This window comes from Colius striatus, chromosome 9 (assembly GCF_028858725.1).
Source record: "Colius striatus isolate bColStr4 chromosome 9, bColStr4.1.hap1, whole genome shotgun sequence".
Taxonomy (NCBI): Eukaryota; Metazoa; Chordata; class Aves; order Coliiformes; family Coliidae; genus Colius; species Colius striatus.
The window spans coordinates 4,619,278-4,635,083 of NC_084767.1; the positions used below are offsets into that span (position 1 = coordinate 4,619,278).

The 15,806-nt window shown below is 44.3% G+C and overlaps 1 protein-coding gene across 1 annotated transcript in view; it reads right to left on the reverse strand.

The window, feature by feature from the left end:
* The window catches only part of UBTD2 (ubiquitin domain containing 2), a 55,998-nt gene extending 41,343 nt beyond the window's left edge, over window positions 1-14,655 (reverse strand). The window contains exon 1 of the mRNA XM_062002832.1: window positions 14,549-14,655. Within this exon, the coding sequence (XP_061858816.1) occupies window positions 14,549-14,618 (70 nt within the window). The 5' untranslated portion in view covers window positions 14,619-14,655. The remainder of the gene's footprint in view (window positions 1-14,548) is intronic.
* Between the last annotated feature and the right edge of the window lie 1,151 nt (window positions 14,656-15,806).

Sequence of the window (15,806 nt, forward strand, 5' to 3'; positions counted from 1 at the left end):
AGACATGAGCACTGTAATAGCAGATAAAAATAGCTGTTACGCTGATTGTGGACTTGAGAGCTGAGCCTCTGTAGGAAAATCTTTGGGTTTGAGTTAAGGCAGAACTCTAAAGTACTAGACAGACCCTCTTCTTAACCCAGTGAGAACACACTAGCAAAAAGACTCGTTTCAAACATTTGAAAACAGGAGCCCAGATCTCCCATGGTTTTTCTGTGCAGGTATAGAATCATAGAACCGAAAGGGTTGGAAGGGATCTTTAGAGATCATCTAGTCCAAACCCCCAGCCAAAGCGGGTCCATCTAGATCAGGTCACATAGGAAAGTGTCATGGTGGGTTTTGAAGACCTCCAAGGAAGGAGCCTCCACACCCTCCCTGGGCAGCCTGTGCCAAGGCTCTCTCATCCCCACAGTGAAACAGGTTTTCCTTATGCTTAAATGGAACTTGTGGTGTTCCAGCTTCATCCCATCACCCCTTGTCCTGTTGTTAGATATCATTGAAAGAAGTGCTGCCCCAACCTCCTGACACCCACCATTTAGATATTTGTAAATAATAATGAGATCCCCCCTCAGTACAACTATTTTGTTTAGGTAGAAGGACTTCTGAAAGAATTGAGGGGGAAAAAACCCCTACCAACATTAAAAATACTGATTGATAGCTACAGCAACTAAAGAAAAATTCATAAAAATGACTGGATGCAAATACAGCTCACTGAACCAATTACTGTGCTCTAATGAGCAAACAGCACCCACTAAGTGCTGCTTTTGCACCTCTGATTGAGAGCACCTCAAACCCCAAATCCAGCAGAAATAGGGCTGCATTTGACTCCATCACAGCAGCAATCCAATTGTAAACACGAAAGAAACCTATTCAGATCCCCCAGCAAACGGAATAAACACACAAAGTATTTAGGTTTCCTTGCTTTTAAAAGCCTGTATCAAAAGTAGGAATGGAAAGCTGGGACTCAAGCAGACTGAGCAGCTCTGTTCAGCTCCAGCCAGGCCCCAGGCAGTGATTTATTTCAACGGTAGCTTCTTTCCTGCTTACTTTTTAAAGCTTTACCTTTGGTTTATAAACTATGGCCAGTATCCAGGACCCTCCCTATTATAGCAATATTTAGGCACTGTTAGCAAGAGGCTATTACAAATAATAATCAGAAAGGCAGTAACAAACAAGAGACTTCTTTGCTGTGGGAAGAGTAATTTCTGCTGAGGTACATCCAAGATGAATTCGAACTACTCAGGAGACAGCTGGAAAAAAATCAAGTAGGAAGAAAAACCCTCTTTGCCCATTCTCTTCATACTAAACCTGGAAGTTTGATCTAGTATTCTGAACCAATACCTATTTTTATAATAGGGCTGTAACTTCCCCTCTCCAAAGCACAGCATTTTCATCTTGGCTATCACAAAAGAGCTTCCATCTTGCAATTTGTCAGATACCTACACCTGCAACAGCAGGAGCTGATCCAAACTGTCCCAGGCTCTCAATTCAAATTGGCACTCCAAGAAAGCCATTAAAATGTTTATGTTTTCAGCATCGCCCTGCTTGGAAAAGATAGTCCCAGGAACACCTAGAAGACTGGCAGACAAAGTACCAGTCTGAACTGTAATTCCACAGAAAGAGTAAGCTGTGTTAGCCACAGAGGTAGGGGGTGAGGGGGTGGGGGAATCCAAAGGTTGTGACCTTTGTAAAACTAAGGATGAGCATGAGAAAAATGCACAAGAAAACATTCACATCTGAGTAGCATTCACCCCAGCTCCCTCAGCTGAAAAGAGCTCATTCATGGGGGCTCATTATTTAGCATCAAAACTGACTTTAACACATAACAAGCTCTACTGAAATACCTTGATAGAAAAATACTTTGATGAGAAAAAGGGTTCCTTTTTATTAACCTTCAACATAAGCATGTGAAAGTCAAAGTTTCAAAATAAGAAGAAGAAAATAAATGCTGCAGATACCTCGATGGGAATTGCATGGCAAGAGTTCCTTCAGCTGGAAAACACCTTCCTATTAATTTATAATAATGAAATGAGACATGTGAAAGAAGGAAGGGTGACTGCACCAAGCAGCTAGAAGTGCACTTTATCAATGGAAGACGAATTCAGCTTGGAAATTTGGCAGGCAGAGCAATCAGATAGCGACAGCATACTTGAGTAGGCAAACCTGGAAAGAGTTTTAAGACCAGATTAGATCAGTTGGTAGAATTTTTAAGACAGAATATTCTACTTGACACAGCACTGAAGTAGAAAATACAGAAGTCATTGCTGGCACCGCCATCTCGGACTTTGCACAACCTTCTTTGTCACAACCTTGAATTGCCACTGCTTAATAAAATAGAGAGTTTTTAACAGGCTTGATTACCAGATAGCAGCGTGCTCAGCATCTCTCTGAACGTAGCCTGCCAAGAGATGTTAAAGTAGGACGCTGGCAGGAACTGAAAGGCTTCCTCCCCCACCCCAAGTACCTATATTTTCCTAACTAATGTGGAGCTCGATGCAATTAACTCTTGGCCATAAGTTTCCCATCACAATAAGATAAAACGCTAATGTCATTTCTTCCATGGTCCTGTAGTATACCATTTTCCCTGAATATCATCATCAGAAAGAATGTAACTGGAGTAAAAAAGCTGTACTTGCATTCCTAAGATAAAACACCTGTCTTCTTTGGGATGGATAAAGCCACAAAAAGTGAATTCCACAGCTGAACAGTTACATACAATGCAAAAAGAAAAATACTTGTTTGTTTTCTGATGCAGTATTTTGAGGAAGCTGTGGCAAAGCCTTGATTTAAATATGCTTACTTGTAAATTCTTAAGAAGAAGTTGCTCCCTGGGAACTCATCATGTCTGACCATGTCCTGGGGCAGATGAAGGCTGGCAAGATGAAGGAGTAGCATGTATTATTGCTACTCCAAGGTGAAGCAGTTCGCTAGAGCTCACCAACAGGATGGATACAAAAGGGGTCTTTCATTTGGTGTTGATCAACTAATGCATCTCCAAACTTCTCTTCTCAGATTGGTAAGCAGCCTCCACATAACCAACTTGTATCAAAAACACTTGGAAATCTCCACCAGCAGTACCAAGAGACATACACTATGTTAAAGACAAAGAACCCAAATTCCTCTTTTTTCAAATGGAGTTGCCATGTTTTCCCCTCTCCAAAACCCAGTCCAATATTTCACTTTTCAAGCTGCTTAAAAAAAAAAAAAAGGAATGATAATTTAATCACAAACTTTGATTTGTCCTTCCCCTCCTCCCCAACTTAAACCTAATTACTAGAAGAATAGTATTTAGGAGAATTAGGTGCACAATAGACCAGTTAACCTGATAACAAGGGTGAGAAGCTTCCTGGGGAGACAAAGAACACACATAAATCTCAAGATTCACCATACTGGGCTTTGGAGAGTGAAGGATTATGGAGGCAATAATGCAGAATGAGATGGTACCTTATAAAACATGGGAACCTCAGAGTATTAATTACTGATAAATAGGCCAGGTGAAAACAGCAGCAAGATGGTAGGCTTAGGAGTCAAGAATTCCCTTCTGGTCAAGCTTATCTGACGAAAAAAAAAGTATGACAGTTCAGAAAATACAGAAGTTGCTTCCACCAAAACCCGTAAGGGCCAGTTATCAGATTGTAAAGTCTTTGTGACCAGTACTGTTCCTTTGCTTCAGTTTACTCTGTCTTCATGAGCTAGCCCAACGGGGACCCTGACTATGATTTATGCTCAGGAATAACACGTTTCCAGCTGTAAGTCCATGTCCCCCAAAGAAATGTGATTTTAAGAAGAGACCAGCAAGACAAAATCCATGAAAGACATACAAGGTCATGAAACACTGGAGTTTTTAAGAGTAAAATGAAAAGCATATTTCGGTAGTCTTAAGAAACAAAAAGTAGAAAAGCTTTTGGAAAACTATCTGGACACATCATTACTTGCATCATGATCTTGGAGAAGGCAATGAGTGAGCCAGGCAGCTCTGGCACAGCTGAAAAGAACCTGAAATGTTTTCTAAGGGTTCATGCCATTTAGAAGGAAAAAAAAAAAAGATACTTTCATTACAGTTAATGTGTTTTTAGAGATTTTCAGGGAAATAATCTTTCTAGACATTGGATTGGGTTTCTTTTTCATTTTGAGAGAAAGTCTTTATCATGAGCCAGAGTTCAACAGCCAGAAGATTATTTACACCTAAAGGACTCTCATGCCAATATTGCCTTGCAATACCAAGCCACAATATCCATGCTTGCTTGTTCTCACAATGCCACTGCTCCTTTTTTCTCCCAGAGGAGAGAGAAAAACTGCTTATTCTCTCTTGTTCCACTCTGAAGGAGCTTCAGTTAAAGCTTGTAGTATTTTTGGAGCTATTTTTGTGCTGCAATATCAGTGCAGCAGCTGGAGTGTCCTGGATACATACAACAAATGCATTTGTTTGGGTTGTGTTAAGGCAGCGATGGGACGTTACATTAAGTACCACCAACATGAGGCTATACAATACGTGACTGATTTAAAGCATGTGACTTGAATCTAGCAATGTGCTTTCAACGCTCATGTGGTTTTCTGTTGCAATTCAAGCTCTTTTGTCAACAGAACTAGTTCTAGATTTGGGTAAAGATACAATGGAGATGTAAAGATGTGGAAAACCAACCCATAAACGAGTGATAGAACTTAGCTCAAACGAGCATCTAAACCTGCCTTGGAATAATATCAGATATCGATAAGCACATTACAGAACTTATTTTGAGTCTAATAATGGCTTGTATTTATAGTAACCCATGTTCTTTTCATGTACTTCTTTCTGTAGGCACTTAGCAAAAAAATAATCAAACCAGGAAAAAAAAAAGCCAGTCTGTTATGTGCTTTACTGAGCCAAGTCATCAACATGCAAATCACGAGTGAGTTCCAACTCTTAAAAAAACGCAGTTTAAATAGATATTTGACAGCTCTCCCCTTCTTCACCCCTCAAAGTGCTAACCCTCAGTTGGGACCTGTGAGTTACCACCCATTCAGCAGGTTTGCCCATTGCATGCACTGGATGCGTGTAACGCACAGGCAAGGGAAGAGCAGGGCATTCGCATCATGTCCCAAACAGGCAACCGCGCCAAATCCAGGAAGAGCGAAGGATGCTGTTACTTGGAGGTGTGAAGGACTGGAGTGCTAAGCTTCATCTGAACGTATGTTTAACTACTGCTGCCACCAAATATAGCTTCCTTGCAAACACATCCAGCAAGAGTTAGTGAAATTGTTAGCCCAACCTTCAAATAACGTTTATGGTTTCCAAACTATTTAATGCATATGCTACACTTTGCTTCCCGTTACCACTTTCAAACTGCTTATTGCCAATGTCTTCTCGCCCTTCTTTAGTCCATGTGTTAACAAGCTGGGAGTATCCAGAGTCTGTGATTATTATAAACAGGTCTTGTACCTCCATCAAGCAAGTTTCTAAAATACATTTCCATGTTCAGAGACATTGAGTGTCCACTCCCCAATCCCAGTATGGCCCTGTAGGTCCTTCTTGTCACAGAATCACAGGATGGTAGGGGTTGGAAAGGACCTTTAGAGATTATCTAGTCCAATCCCCTTGCTAAAGCAGGACCAGGTCACACAGGAACGGATACAATACAATGACTCATACAAGACAGATTCAGAAGTATTTCAGAACCCAACTGAAAGCATTAAAGACATTATTTTGATGTGCACAATTTCTGCTTGCACGAGAAATGAGATAAATGCATTTGAAAACACTCTTGGCGTTAAGAAGTCCAACATATATGACACAGGCAACACTTTGCTATAGCATTGCCAAGAAATACTTTGTGCAGTACACATGAAGCATGTGAATTAGCAATTTTTACTTACATCATTTACCTTTTCTCCAGCCAGCCATTATCCTGTGATTGCTGATGTTCTACAGTAGGCTCAGGCACTCAAGCAGCAGCGTGTTGCCAAAAAAACAACCCCTGGCAGGAGAAAATGGCATTCACCAGCTGCAGGTACTAGCTGCTATTTTGTAGGTACTCTTTTTGTGAAAGACTGTATTTACCCATACAGACAAGAATCACAGGAGATGATAGCTCTGTGGCAGAAAAATAAAGCGACAAAGTAAATGCCACGAGAGATCCTTTTCCCGAATCCAGAGTGCCCTTGATCACAGCGTGAGAGCAGAAATTGAGCTCCACAACTGAATTTTAAAAATACAAAGGTAACAAGCTCCCAACCCCAAACTACTGTATTCTGCTCCTGATGCTGTCTCAGGTCCCGAGAGTATTCTCAAAGAGCACACATCTCTACTGGGAAAAGGTGAAACATGTCTTCCTACATAATGTGCTGCCTGAAATAAAAGAATTACTTATATTTGTTGCATTTATTATAAATTATTATCAACTGTAAGTCATCATATGAACTACAAATGTTTATCATTTCATTTTATGAAAAATATTTTAGTTATTTACAGGAAAGTATTGATAATATATACGTTTTAAGGGTAAACTTTCCAATTAAATGTGTGCAAAGCTAACATTCAACCTACAGCACTCTATAATACATTTTAGTCTCTAATCTTTTCCCCCTGGGCAGCACCTGTTCTCAATGAAAACTACTGAAGCACTCTTCACTACCATTTGTAAAGTGCCTTTTCTTTCATGTTTGAGAATGTGGGAAAACCACGATAGATCATGCAAAAAACCTCCCTGTATCCCCTCCCTTCTACCTAATCTTCAGCACAAGGACATCTTTTTTTCATACACACACACATATATCTATATATATGAAAAAAATCCTTCAGCGTATCTGAGTTTCTAAAGAAGTGAAGAATCATTTCTTCAGAACTGTGCCCATCTCCTCCCACAAATGGCTTTCAAGCAGGGCTTTGAATTTTTCTTTTTAAATCAGGAGGAGGGGGAGGTGGGAAAAGGACATTGAGAAAAGGATGAAGGGAGGAACTGTTAAAGCGATCTAGTACGCAAGCACAGCAGCCAGGATTCCCATCCTCACCAGGATTTCTACTTTATTAAGTACAATTGTCAAATGCTTTCTATTAGGCTCTAACAGGTCACCTGGATATAGAACAGTCTCTGCAGATTGATAGCATGTATTAATTGCTCATGCACTTATTACCTGCAGTACCTGCAGTGCCTGTGCATCTCTCAGTACCATGAAGTCTCCGGATGACAGGCTACTTATGTCATTTTCAGTATTTTAAGGTAGCCTAAAACACTCCAGCCTCGTTCAGCATTTAATACTTAGCTTCTCATTTACTCTGAAAGTGGGAAATGGAACAAAACCCTTTTATACGGTTTGCACTGTCTCATCTTTTGTCCACCTCTCGTTTGCATAAACCTAATCTTTGTGTGCCAGGAGAGAAAGCTGCTACCAGCTAACAGCTGTGAGATTGGCCCAAGGTCAGTAGAAGACAGCAAATGCAAAATTCAGGTTCCAGATGAACCTTAAGCAAACCATATTAGACAGCCTGCATATTTTGCTGCACACAGGCTAAGACAGTAGAATATCGAGTTACATACTAGACCATAGGTGTTTTCCACCAACTATACGAGCAGTGCAACGAGCCCTCGTGCTGCTTTTGTGTGCATCACTTCTGCTCATACCCCTAACTCAGTCTGAAACACTGAATTAAATTCTGCACTTTTCACCCTGGAAACACAATCACAACGTGAAGGAAAAGTTGTGGGTTTTATTTCTTAACCCTATACAACGAAACCTTCACTTCTTTTGCTTCCCAAGAACTGGAACATTTCTACAAATCTCAGGTTTCAGCCAGGCTATAGGCAGCAGATTAAGCTGTAACTAAAAGCCTCAGAGTGCAAGTGTTTCATTCCACAGCCAGAAATCAGGTTACTGACTTCAGCCTTTTTACTCTTCCTTTTAATGCATCTGATTCACAGAACTGGTCACCTCATAACCTTTCCTTTCTGATTTTGAGTAATTGAGCCTCATTGCTCCTGCCATGCTCCCATGCCAAGCAACGCCAGGCACCAGCCTCCCACCAGTGGGACCAGCAGCTGTGGCATGGGCACTTCCCCAGCAAGCGGACCCCTGCTCGCTCCCAACACATGGGTTCACCAGCTCTGCCAAGATGCAACACAAGCACCAAAGGCTCAGCATTGTTGTGAGCAAACAGAGCCTATAGGTTTTCAGAAAACAAAGGGAGCAGATGCCTCTGAAAGCCCACCATGCAGATGCAACATGCATTGTCCTGCCTTTCATCCAAGGTCAGCACCTTTCCACACACTGAAACCCAGCACCCCAAACTGGCAAGACATCCCTGAAGACCACCTCATTCACCTGCTTACTCTGTTTTTACTACAATTACAACGACTACAGCTGCCTAAATGGACCAGCTTCTAAAACTAGAATTAGGAAGACTAAGAAAGGCTCAATTTCACAATGTGACTTTTGCAAAAGAAAGAAGAGTCCTTCAGAGATTCCAGCTGGAAGAAGAAAACCCCACGAATCTCCACAAACTTCACCTGAAGCATGTAGGAAAGATGAACCAACAGCTCCTGCCTTTGAGCTGTCACTTAGGTGCTACGCATGCAGGATATGCCAAGCACAGACTTCCCTGCTTCATCCTGGCTGCTGGGTGGCCAAAATGCTCCACAGAAATGCTCTTCCCTTTCTGAGACAGGGATGCCATCAGCTCTGGGAGTAAAAAGCTCACAGGCTGCACACCCAGCCGGGCCTCTTCCTAGAGAGCACCACATGGGAAGGAAACTCTGCATCTTCTCTCGGAGTAGTACTTGGGAAAGCCATGCTGCATGGGCACAGACATACTGGAATCTGGCTTCTCTACAGGAGAGGATGGACATACTGCACCAGCCATGCTCAAAAAAGTTATTTTATATTTGGTGAGAAAGAACTGGGAGGATCAGGAAGCACTCCTGGCCAGTACTTCATGGAGCAGGCAGAAGCAATTTGAAAGGAACAAAAAAAGATTAAAATTAAGGACAAAATGGAAAAAACTCAACCCTTAAGTATTTGCATCAAAGGAGTGTGAATTTTAAGGCAGTGAAGTAGAGGCAGCAAACTGGAAACAGTCACCTAGAAATGTAACTGTTATACACAGCGTTCGCCTACAAGACTGATGTAAAAAGCATTTTCACCCTATCTCGTCATGTACCACAGTCCTTTTTTGCTTACAAAACAGGAAAGAAGCAGTTGTATTCATCTCTCAAACACAGTCATCTGGTCAGAAGTTTGTCAGGTATTTCTTTCTTTTTTTCAGGAGCTGGTTAAGCAGACCAGCTGTGGCCAACTTGATCCTTCTTTGTACCTGCAAGAAGACCTGCAGGAATTTGGCAAGACAACTATAAGGGAAATATTTATTTCTGGCTTCAAGTGTGTTCTAATTTGTGACTCATAAATTACATTATTCAACATTCACATGAAAAAAATAACAGCTATCATATTACCTGCTGCAATAAGAGTGGATTGCTGCGTTTCAGAGTTTATTCAAACAGGCAACTAATAATATTTTCCATTTATCAAAAACTTTCCAAAGCGTAATGAATGTTCAATTTATTAGATTTAATATGCAGTGAAGGAGGATGTTGTTGCTTTCAACATTGAAATCCCAAATAGAGAAATTAAAACAAATCACTTAATCTAGAAACCAAACAAACAATTACATGGAGGAACAACGCCAAAGAGGAAACTGAACAGCTGTGTTCGTCAGCCCTTATTAACAGTAAAAATAACACCTTCATTTTCTAAGAGTTACTTGTTATCACCTGAAAAACAAAACAAAGTCTATTAGTTTACAAATAAAAAGCGTCACACCATCAAAGTGATATTCCAGTTCCAAAACACTTGGGATTGAATCATGAGGAGTTCTCAGCACAAGACTCACAGATCCTAATAATCTCAAGGAGGCAGTGGGTGCCCAACCCTCAGGAAACAGAGTCATTAAAGGTGATTTTTATTACAATATCCTGGCAAAACCCACAAGTGCTCCTATGGAAATCATGAGAGATTTAGAACAAGTTGTAAGAGCCATGCTAAGCTTTCCTTTCTATTCTATTGAAAAAAGAAAAAGCCACAGTAAGACCTAACAGCTAAGGTCAGCTAATGCTGATTTAACATTACTTTTGCACAAACATATCCAGCACCATATTTCAGGGTTGCATTACAAACCAGCAGGAACTACCTGAAGTCTAGAGCTACCTCCTTTAGATGGCAATGAAACCCCAGAAAGGTGCTGTGTGCAGGCACGCATCATCCCAGCTTGCAGCCAACTGCTAGAACACGCTGCAAAATGCAGTGGGAGAGCCTTTGTATGCTCCAATACAAGGGACAGGCACCAAATGCTATTAACTGTTCAGTCATGGGATGCTTGTTTAACCCCCACCATGTAAGCTGTGCATAGCCCTACTGTATTAGTCCAATTGTGAGCAACAAATCTGACTACTTAATATGCAAATTCCCTTGGTCAGTCTTCCATAGAAGCACCGTGAAAGCAGTTATTGTAACTTCAAATTAGACATGTGATATGCAGCACTGCACAGCACTCCAAAGAAAATATTGAAGAAATTGTTACCAGTCACCAAAAGCAGAAGTTGAGGGCAATATTTGGCTTTCTAGAAGTTAACAAAGCTCTAGCCCTGCCTCGAATGCTGCTGAAGGAATTGATATTTCTAATAATCTCCTGCTCCAGGTTGTCAGTCAAATGTGCAGCCCTATTTTCACTTGTCCCTATTATCACTGCTGGGTGATAAGGGTAACAGTGAAGAAGACAAATTTCAAACAGAATCACTGTCTTTTATAACAAAGAAGGGCGATAAGAACTCCAGGAGGCAGGCGAACATCGCGTCAAGGAGAGCACGGCAGCAATCAGACAGCTGCAGCCAAAAGGCTTAATCTGTAATGACTTGTCATGCCCGAACTTCTAGACACTGGATTTCCTGCCCTTTCGTTCTTCTAAACAACTGTCTCGCTGAACTTTACCAAGACAAAGTAATATGCAACTTCTACTAGGTGTTATGAGTCCACCAGAAGAAAATGAACGGGTTCGTGTTTCTCTTTTTCCTCCCCACCTCCAAAGAGAGGAGGGCCCTCCAAAAGGGACTTGCCTGCAGGGATGGTAAGCTGGAAATGCAAGCTCCCCTGTTTGTAAGCTGTGAAAACTTACTTAGAAGCACAAGTGCAGAGTTTCCCAGCAGTTAACTCCAAATCCAATGCTCTTCTGAACACACAATTGAAGAAGCCACCTAAGACCTGTAAAGGGCCCAAGAACAGCCTATTTCGCCCCATTTCACCATCCTGCAGAAACTCAGTTACCTTTTACAAGGCACAGCAATAAGAGATGTGGTGCTCAGCACCTGAAAGCGAGGAATATCTAATGGAAGATAGCTGGGCTAAAGGGTCAGAGGGGAAAAAATAAACCCTGTGTCTATAAATCACTTAATGATCATCATTAATGCTTTTTTGCACCTCCTTTGAAAAGTCACCAATAAACCCCATCTCCCCATTCAGGGCACCCACCACAACACAGCTCTGCTGGACTACAATGCACCAAGCATCCAGCCTGGAACTTTTCCCTAAATACAACACACAACATTCTGTTGAAATGCAAACCTTGCTAAAAAGAGCAGTGACAATGAAACAGCTGGTACCAATCTGCAAAGACCATCTCATTTCCAGCAGGATGGGCAGAGCAGCATCTGTTTATTTCTTGTTAAGAAACAGGCAACTCCTGCTTTGGTCAAGGTGAACAGAAGCGTGAAATAAACAAGCAGGCAGGTAGAAGAGCTAAAATTCTATATTAATTCAATCTTACACATGGAGACATGCCTTAGTATATGCAACGCCTCTCTGGACACAGGCAAGCATCTTGACCTTGAAAAATACCGACAGTAAAAGACAAAGGGAGCGCAAGTGGCCAGGGCACACTGTCAGCTTTGCTGAGCAGCAGAGAAGTAACGGGAAATACCAGTGACTGACAAAAGGACTGAGGAGAATACGGGGATGTGACAAATTCTCAACTCACTTCCAGTGACACAATTGAGCAAGATTTCACCAGCTCGACACGGCACTGTAATAGACTGAGATGGGTATGAATTAGGCTTGAGATCCTCCTCTCACTTTTATGCAGCGCCAAGCGCTGCTATTACTGTCTAATCCATCTCTCCACCACTCCAAGAAACTTCATTGTTCTAGGGAAGAGATGAAGCCTCCCCAAAGTAACTCCATCGCTGGCAACCCTCTGGTTGGAGCCAAGATGTTTCTCTTCCAAAATACCTTTTTTAAGATTTGTAGATGAATTGGCCCTGCTCATTGACAGCAATTCGAAAGTGAATGCAGCAGACTAGGTCACAGCCCAGGAGCTGGAGGAAGTGAGCCTTATATGGGAAATGGGAGTAAGTTATTTGCACAGGTCTAGTCTCTAAATCCCGTTCACTTGTGCTTCAGCTGTTTCACTTGCTGATGCCTCAAGACATAAACTCCCTCGAGAGAGTAAGTCGGATTTCATACTTGGCACGGACATGTTTGCAGAATCTGTAAAGCTAAGAATTACCACAGGCTGGACTTGGACATCTCAGGAGTTAGATTTATGAAAGATATTCTCAGGTTCTTTCAGCTTAACCTACACCTCCTTTTTTTTGTCCCTGTTGAGAGGCAGGAACAGATACGTAATGTTACAAAACAGGCTACTGCACACTGTAGCTGATTGTTTAAGACAGTCCCAAGAAGACCATAATTCAACTGAAATTTCATCACTTCTCACTTCAGCAAGACAACCTTAAGGAACGTTATCCTTATAGCATGAACCAACAGGAGCCAGCTGACATGTATTCTACACCTCTTACATCTTGAAGAACCCAGCTGCTGTTCCTATGCACCAAGCACAATAGGTTATTTAACCCCAAAACAGCAGTGTGCCATACCATGTAAATTCCAAGCAGAAACAAGCTCCCAGTAAGTCTGTCCTTGACAGCAATCTGGAGACAATTTGGATGGGGACTACCCACCTTTTGCTGCTACTAGGTGTAGACTACTTTAAGACTACTTTACAGTATCAGGCAAACTCTTATTTCTTTCCCTCCTATATCATTCATTTGACATCACAGGAAAGATAAGAGTGAGGAAATTACACTGAGGCTATTTCTGTGCCATGATCTCACCTCGCAACACCTAGCTACTGAAGCAGGTCCCAGAACAAATGTCAATGTGGCTTTTAATGCTATTTTTTGATCAAGATTTTGGGGGATATACGGTGATCCTTGACGTTCTTTGTCTTTCAGTATGCTCTGGTCCTTTTCACAATGACACTCGTTCGTTTTCTACCCGTTCCTAAGTCTGCTCAGCAGAGATGTATTTTAGATAACTCATTTCTTCCTCCTTTTTTTGATAATAGAGGAAAAGAGTAAGGCAGACTCATACTAGACAAAGCTCTAAATCCCTTTTAATGACAATGATGTGATTAAATCCTACACAGTTCTTAACAGCTGGACTTTTTAGTATATCTATGAACTATGCATGGAGCATGCATCAGCAGGTGGCTGCTTGAGATTAATTGTTAAGTGCTCCCTTTTTTTTTACATTGTGGAATGACGACAAGTCACTGACATGACAGAATATCCATCAGCTGAGGCATCCAAAATTAAACTGGACTGACAAATAGCGTTCCATAAAGCATAAAGGGAAAACGCAGACCTAGGTCAGCAATTTTCAATCTGAAGTCTGTCAACCCTGCATGCATGAGGACTACTTATAAGTCAAGTGTCCTGTTGGTAGGCTGATTATAAATACAATAAAGCGTATACAGCGCAGCTGGAGAACATCAGGGGTCCCCAAGCCTAAGAACGTTGAAAAAACAATCATTCAGACATTTAGGTAGAGAAAAACATACGGTTAAAGGCTGTTTACACTGCAACAATGCTTCCACACTAAAGTAAGCATGCACTTGCACACGAGTGAGAACGCCCTGCTCCAGCATCTGAAGTCGCTGGAAATTGATTACTTAGCATGGGTGATGTAGGCTGGAGGAAAGCATCCCATCTCTCTTGCAGAGAATAAAAATAAATAAAGAAAGAAGAAATCCCAAACCCGCAGCACTACCAGGATCTAAGTTACCTGAGAAATTGTTTTCCGCACACCACAAGGAGCTGAGCCCAAGGAAAACAAAGTTTGGGAGCCCCAGGCAGGCCCTTTGCCCAGCCTGCCTTTATTTCCTCAGCCGCCTGCCCCCGGGCCGCGCCGGGCTGGCCAAGGGGCCGCGGCCGCGGGGCTGTGCCGCGGGGGGTGCGCCCACCCAGGCCCCCGCCGAGCTCTCGGGGGCCGGCCGCCGGCCGGGGGTGCCCAGCACGGCCCCCGCACACCCCGGGAAAGTTGCGGCCCGGGGGGGCGCGCCGGGGCCGGAGAGGGGGAAGCCGGGCGCGGCTCCCCGAGGCCACCGAGGGCAGCGCGGCTCTCTCTGCCCGGCGCCGGCTCCGGGCCCATCCCTGCCGCAGGCCCCGGCCCGCAGCGCCCGCCCGGGGTCCCCCCACGGCGCCGGGGCCGGCCCGCCCTCACCCCTCGCCCAACCGCGGGGCCCGGCGCTCACCTCCGGTGCCGTCCGAGTTCTCGTTGAGGCTGCCTGAGGAGTCGTGGTGGGAGCCCACACACCCGCCCATGGGGCCCGCCCGGCCCGCAGACCCGCCGCCGAGCCGCCCCCCCACCCCCCTCCCCCTGTAACCGAGCTCCGCCGCCGGCCGGGCAGGCGCGATGGCTCCGGAGCCGCCTCCTCGATCTGCAACACCGCCCCCGAGGCGCGGCCTCCTCCTGCCACCCGGCTCCGCCTCCAGCCCGCCCCGGCCCCGGGCTCGCCCCGGCCCCGGCCACAGCCCCGGCCCGCGGCGGGGCGGGGTCGTCCCGGCGCCTGGCACAGCCGTGTGTCGCTGCTGTCCGTGTGCCGTGCTCTGCCCCGCCAGCCCCAGGCCACCTCTGGCACGTTGGGCGGGGACGGCGGGTGGTGGCCGCGCGGAGCTGGACGAAGCCCCGGTGAAAGTTGGCGAGCGGCCCCGGGGCGCCGGGAGCGGCCCCGCCGCGGGGGTCAGGCCGGGCGTGGGCTCGGGTGCAGCGCGGGCGGAGGAGGAGGTCGGGGGCTTTGTCTGGGGGTGCGGGGCCAACCCGCCCCCGGCTGCGGGCAGCGGCTTCCAGACTTGGCGGGTGCGGGGGTCGGGAGAGCAGGGCCCACCTGGCAGGGCCAGAGGCATTTATTTGTTGTTAGAGAGTGCAAGCTGGGGCCGTCCTGTGCTTTCCTGTGTTACATGCACGTGTAAACAAAGTCCATGCACACTCCAAATCTGTATCCCAGTGATTGTCCAACCGCCTCTGTGTTAACAGACTGCCCATTTAAATGAGTACTTCTTGGTCAATGGACACCAGACTGCAGTCTCGAAAAGTTTCTTATGTGTGCCTGATACCTAGATGGGTTGTATCATTTCAACAGCAATTTCAGTGTAGGGTTGAGGAGTTACGGTTCATACACTATCAGATGCACTGTAGGTCTTCGAAACTACCAGCAGTAAGTCAGAGCACTGAAAAATGGAAGCAGACAGTGTAAAAAATAAAGCATGGCAACAGGCTATGCTCTGGGTTCCCCACACGCTCTGCTATACGTGACAGCTTGATGTTCCGATACACAAAATAGCAGAAAACAAAACCCAAGCTGGACATATTTTACCTCCTTAAAGATGACACTGCAAATGCTTTTTTTTTCTTTAAGGATTTAAATATCATGGCTGTTTGTAGAGCTCGTGGTCACCAACATGAAAAGGACAGATCACAGAATGGTAGGGGCTGATCCAGTCCAACCCCCC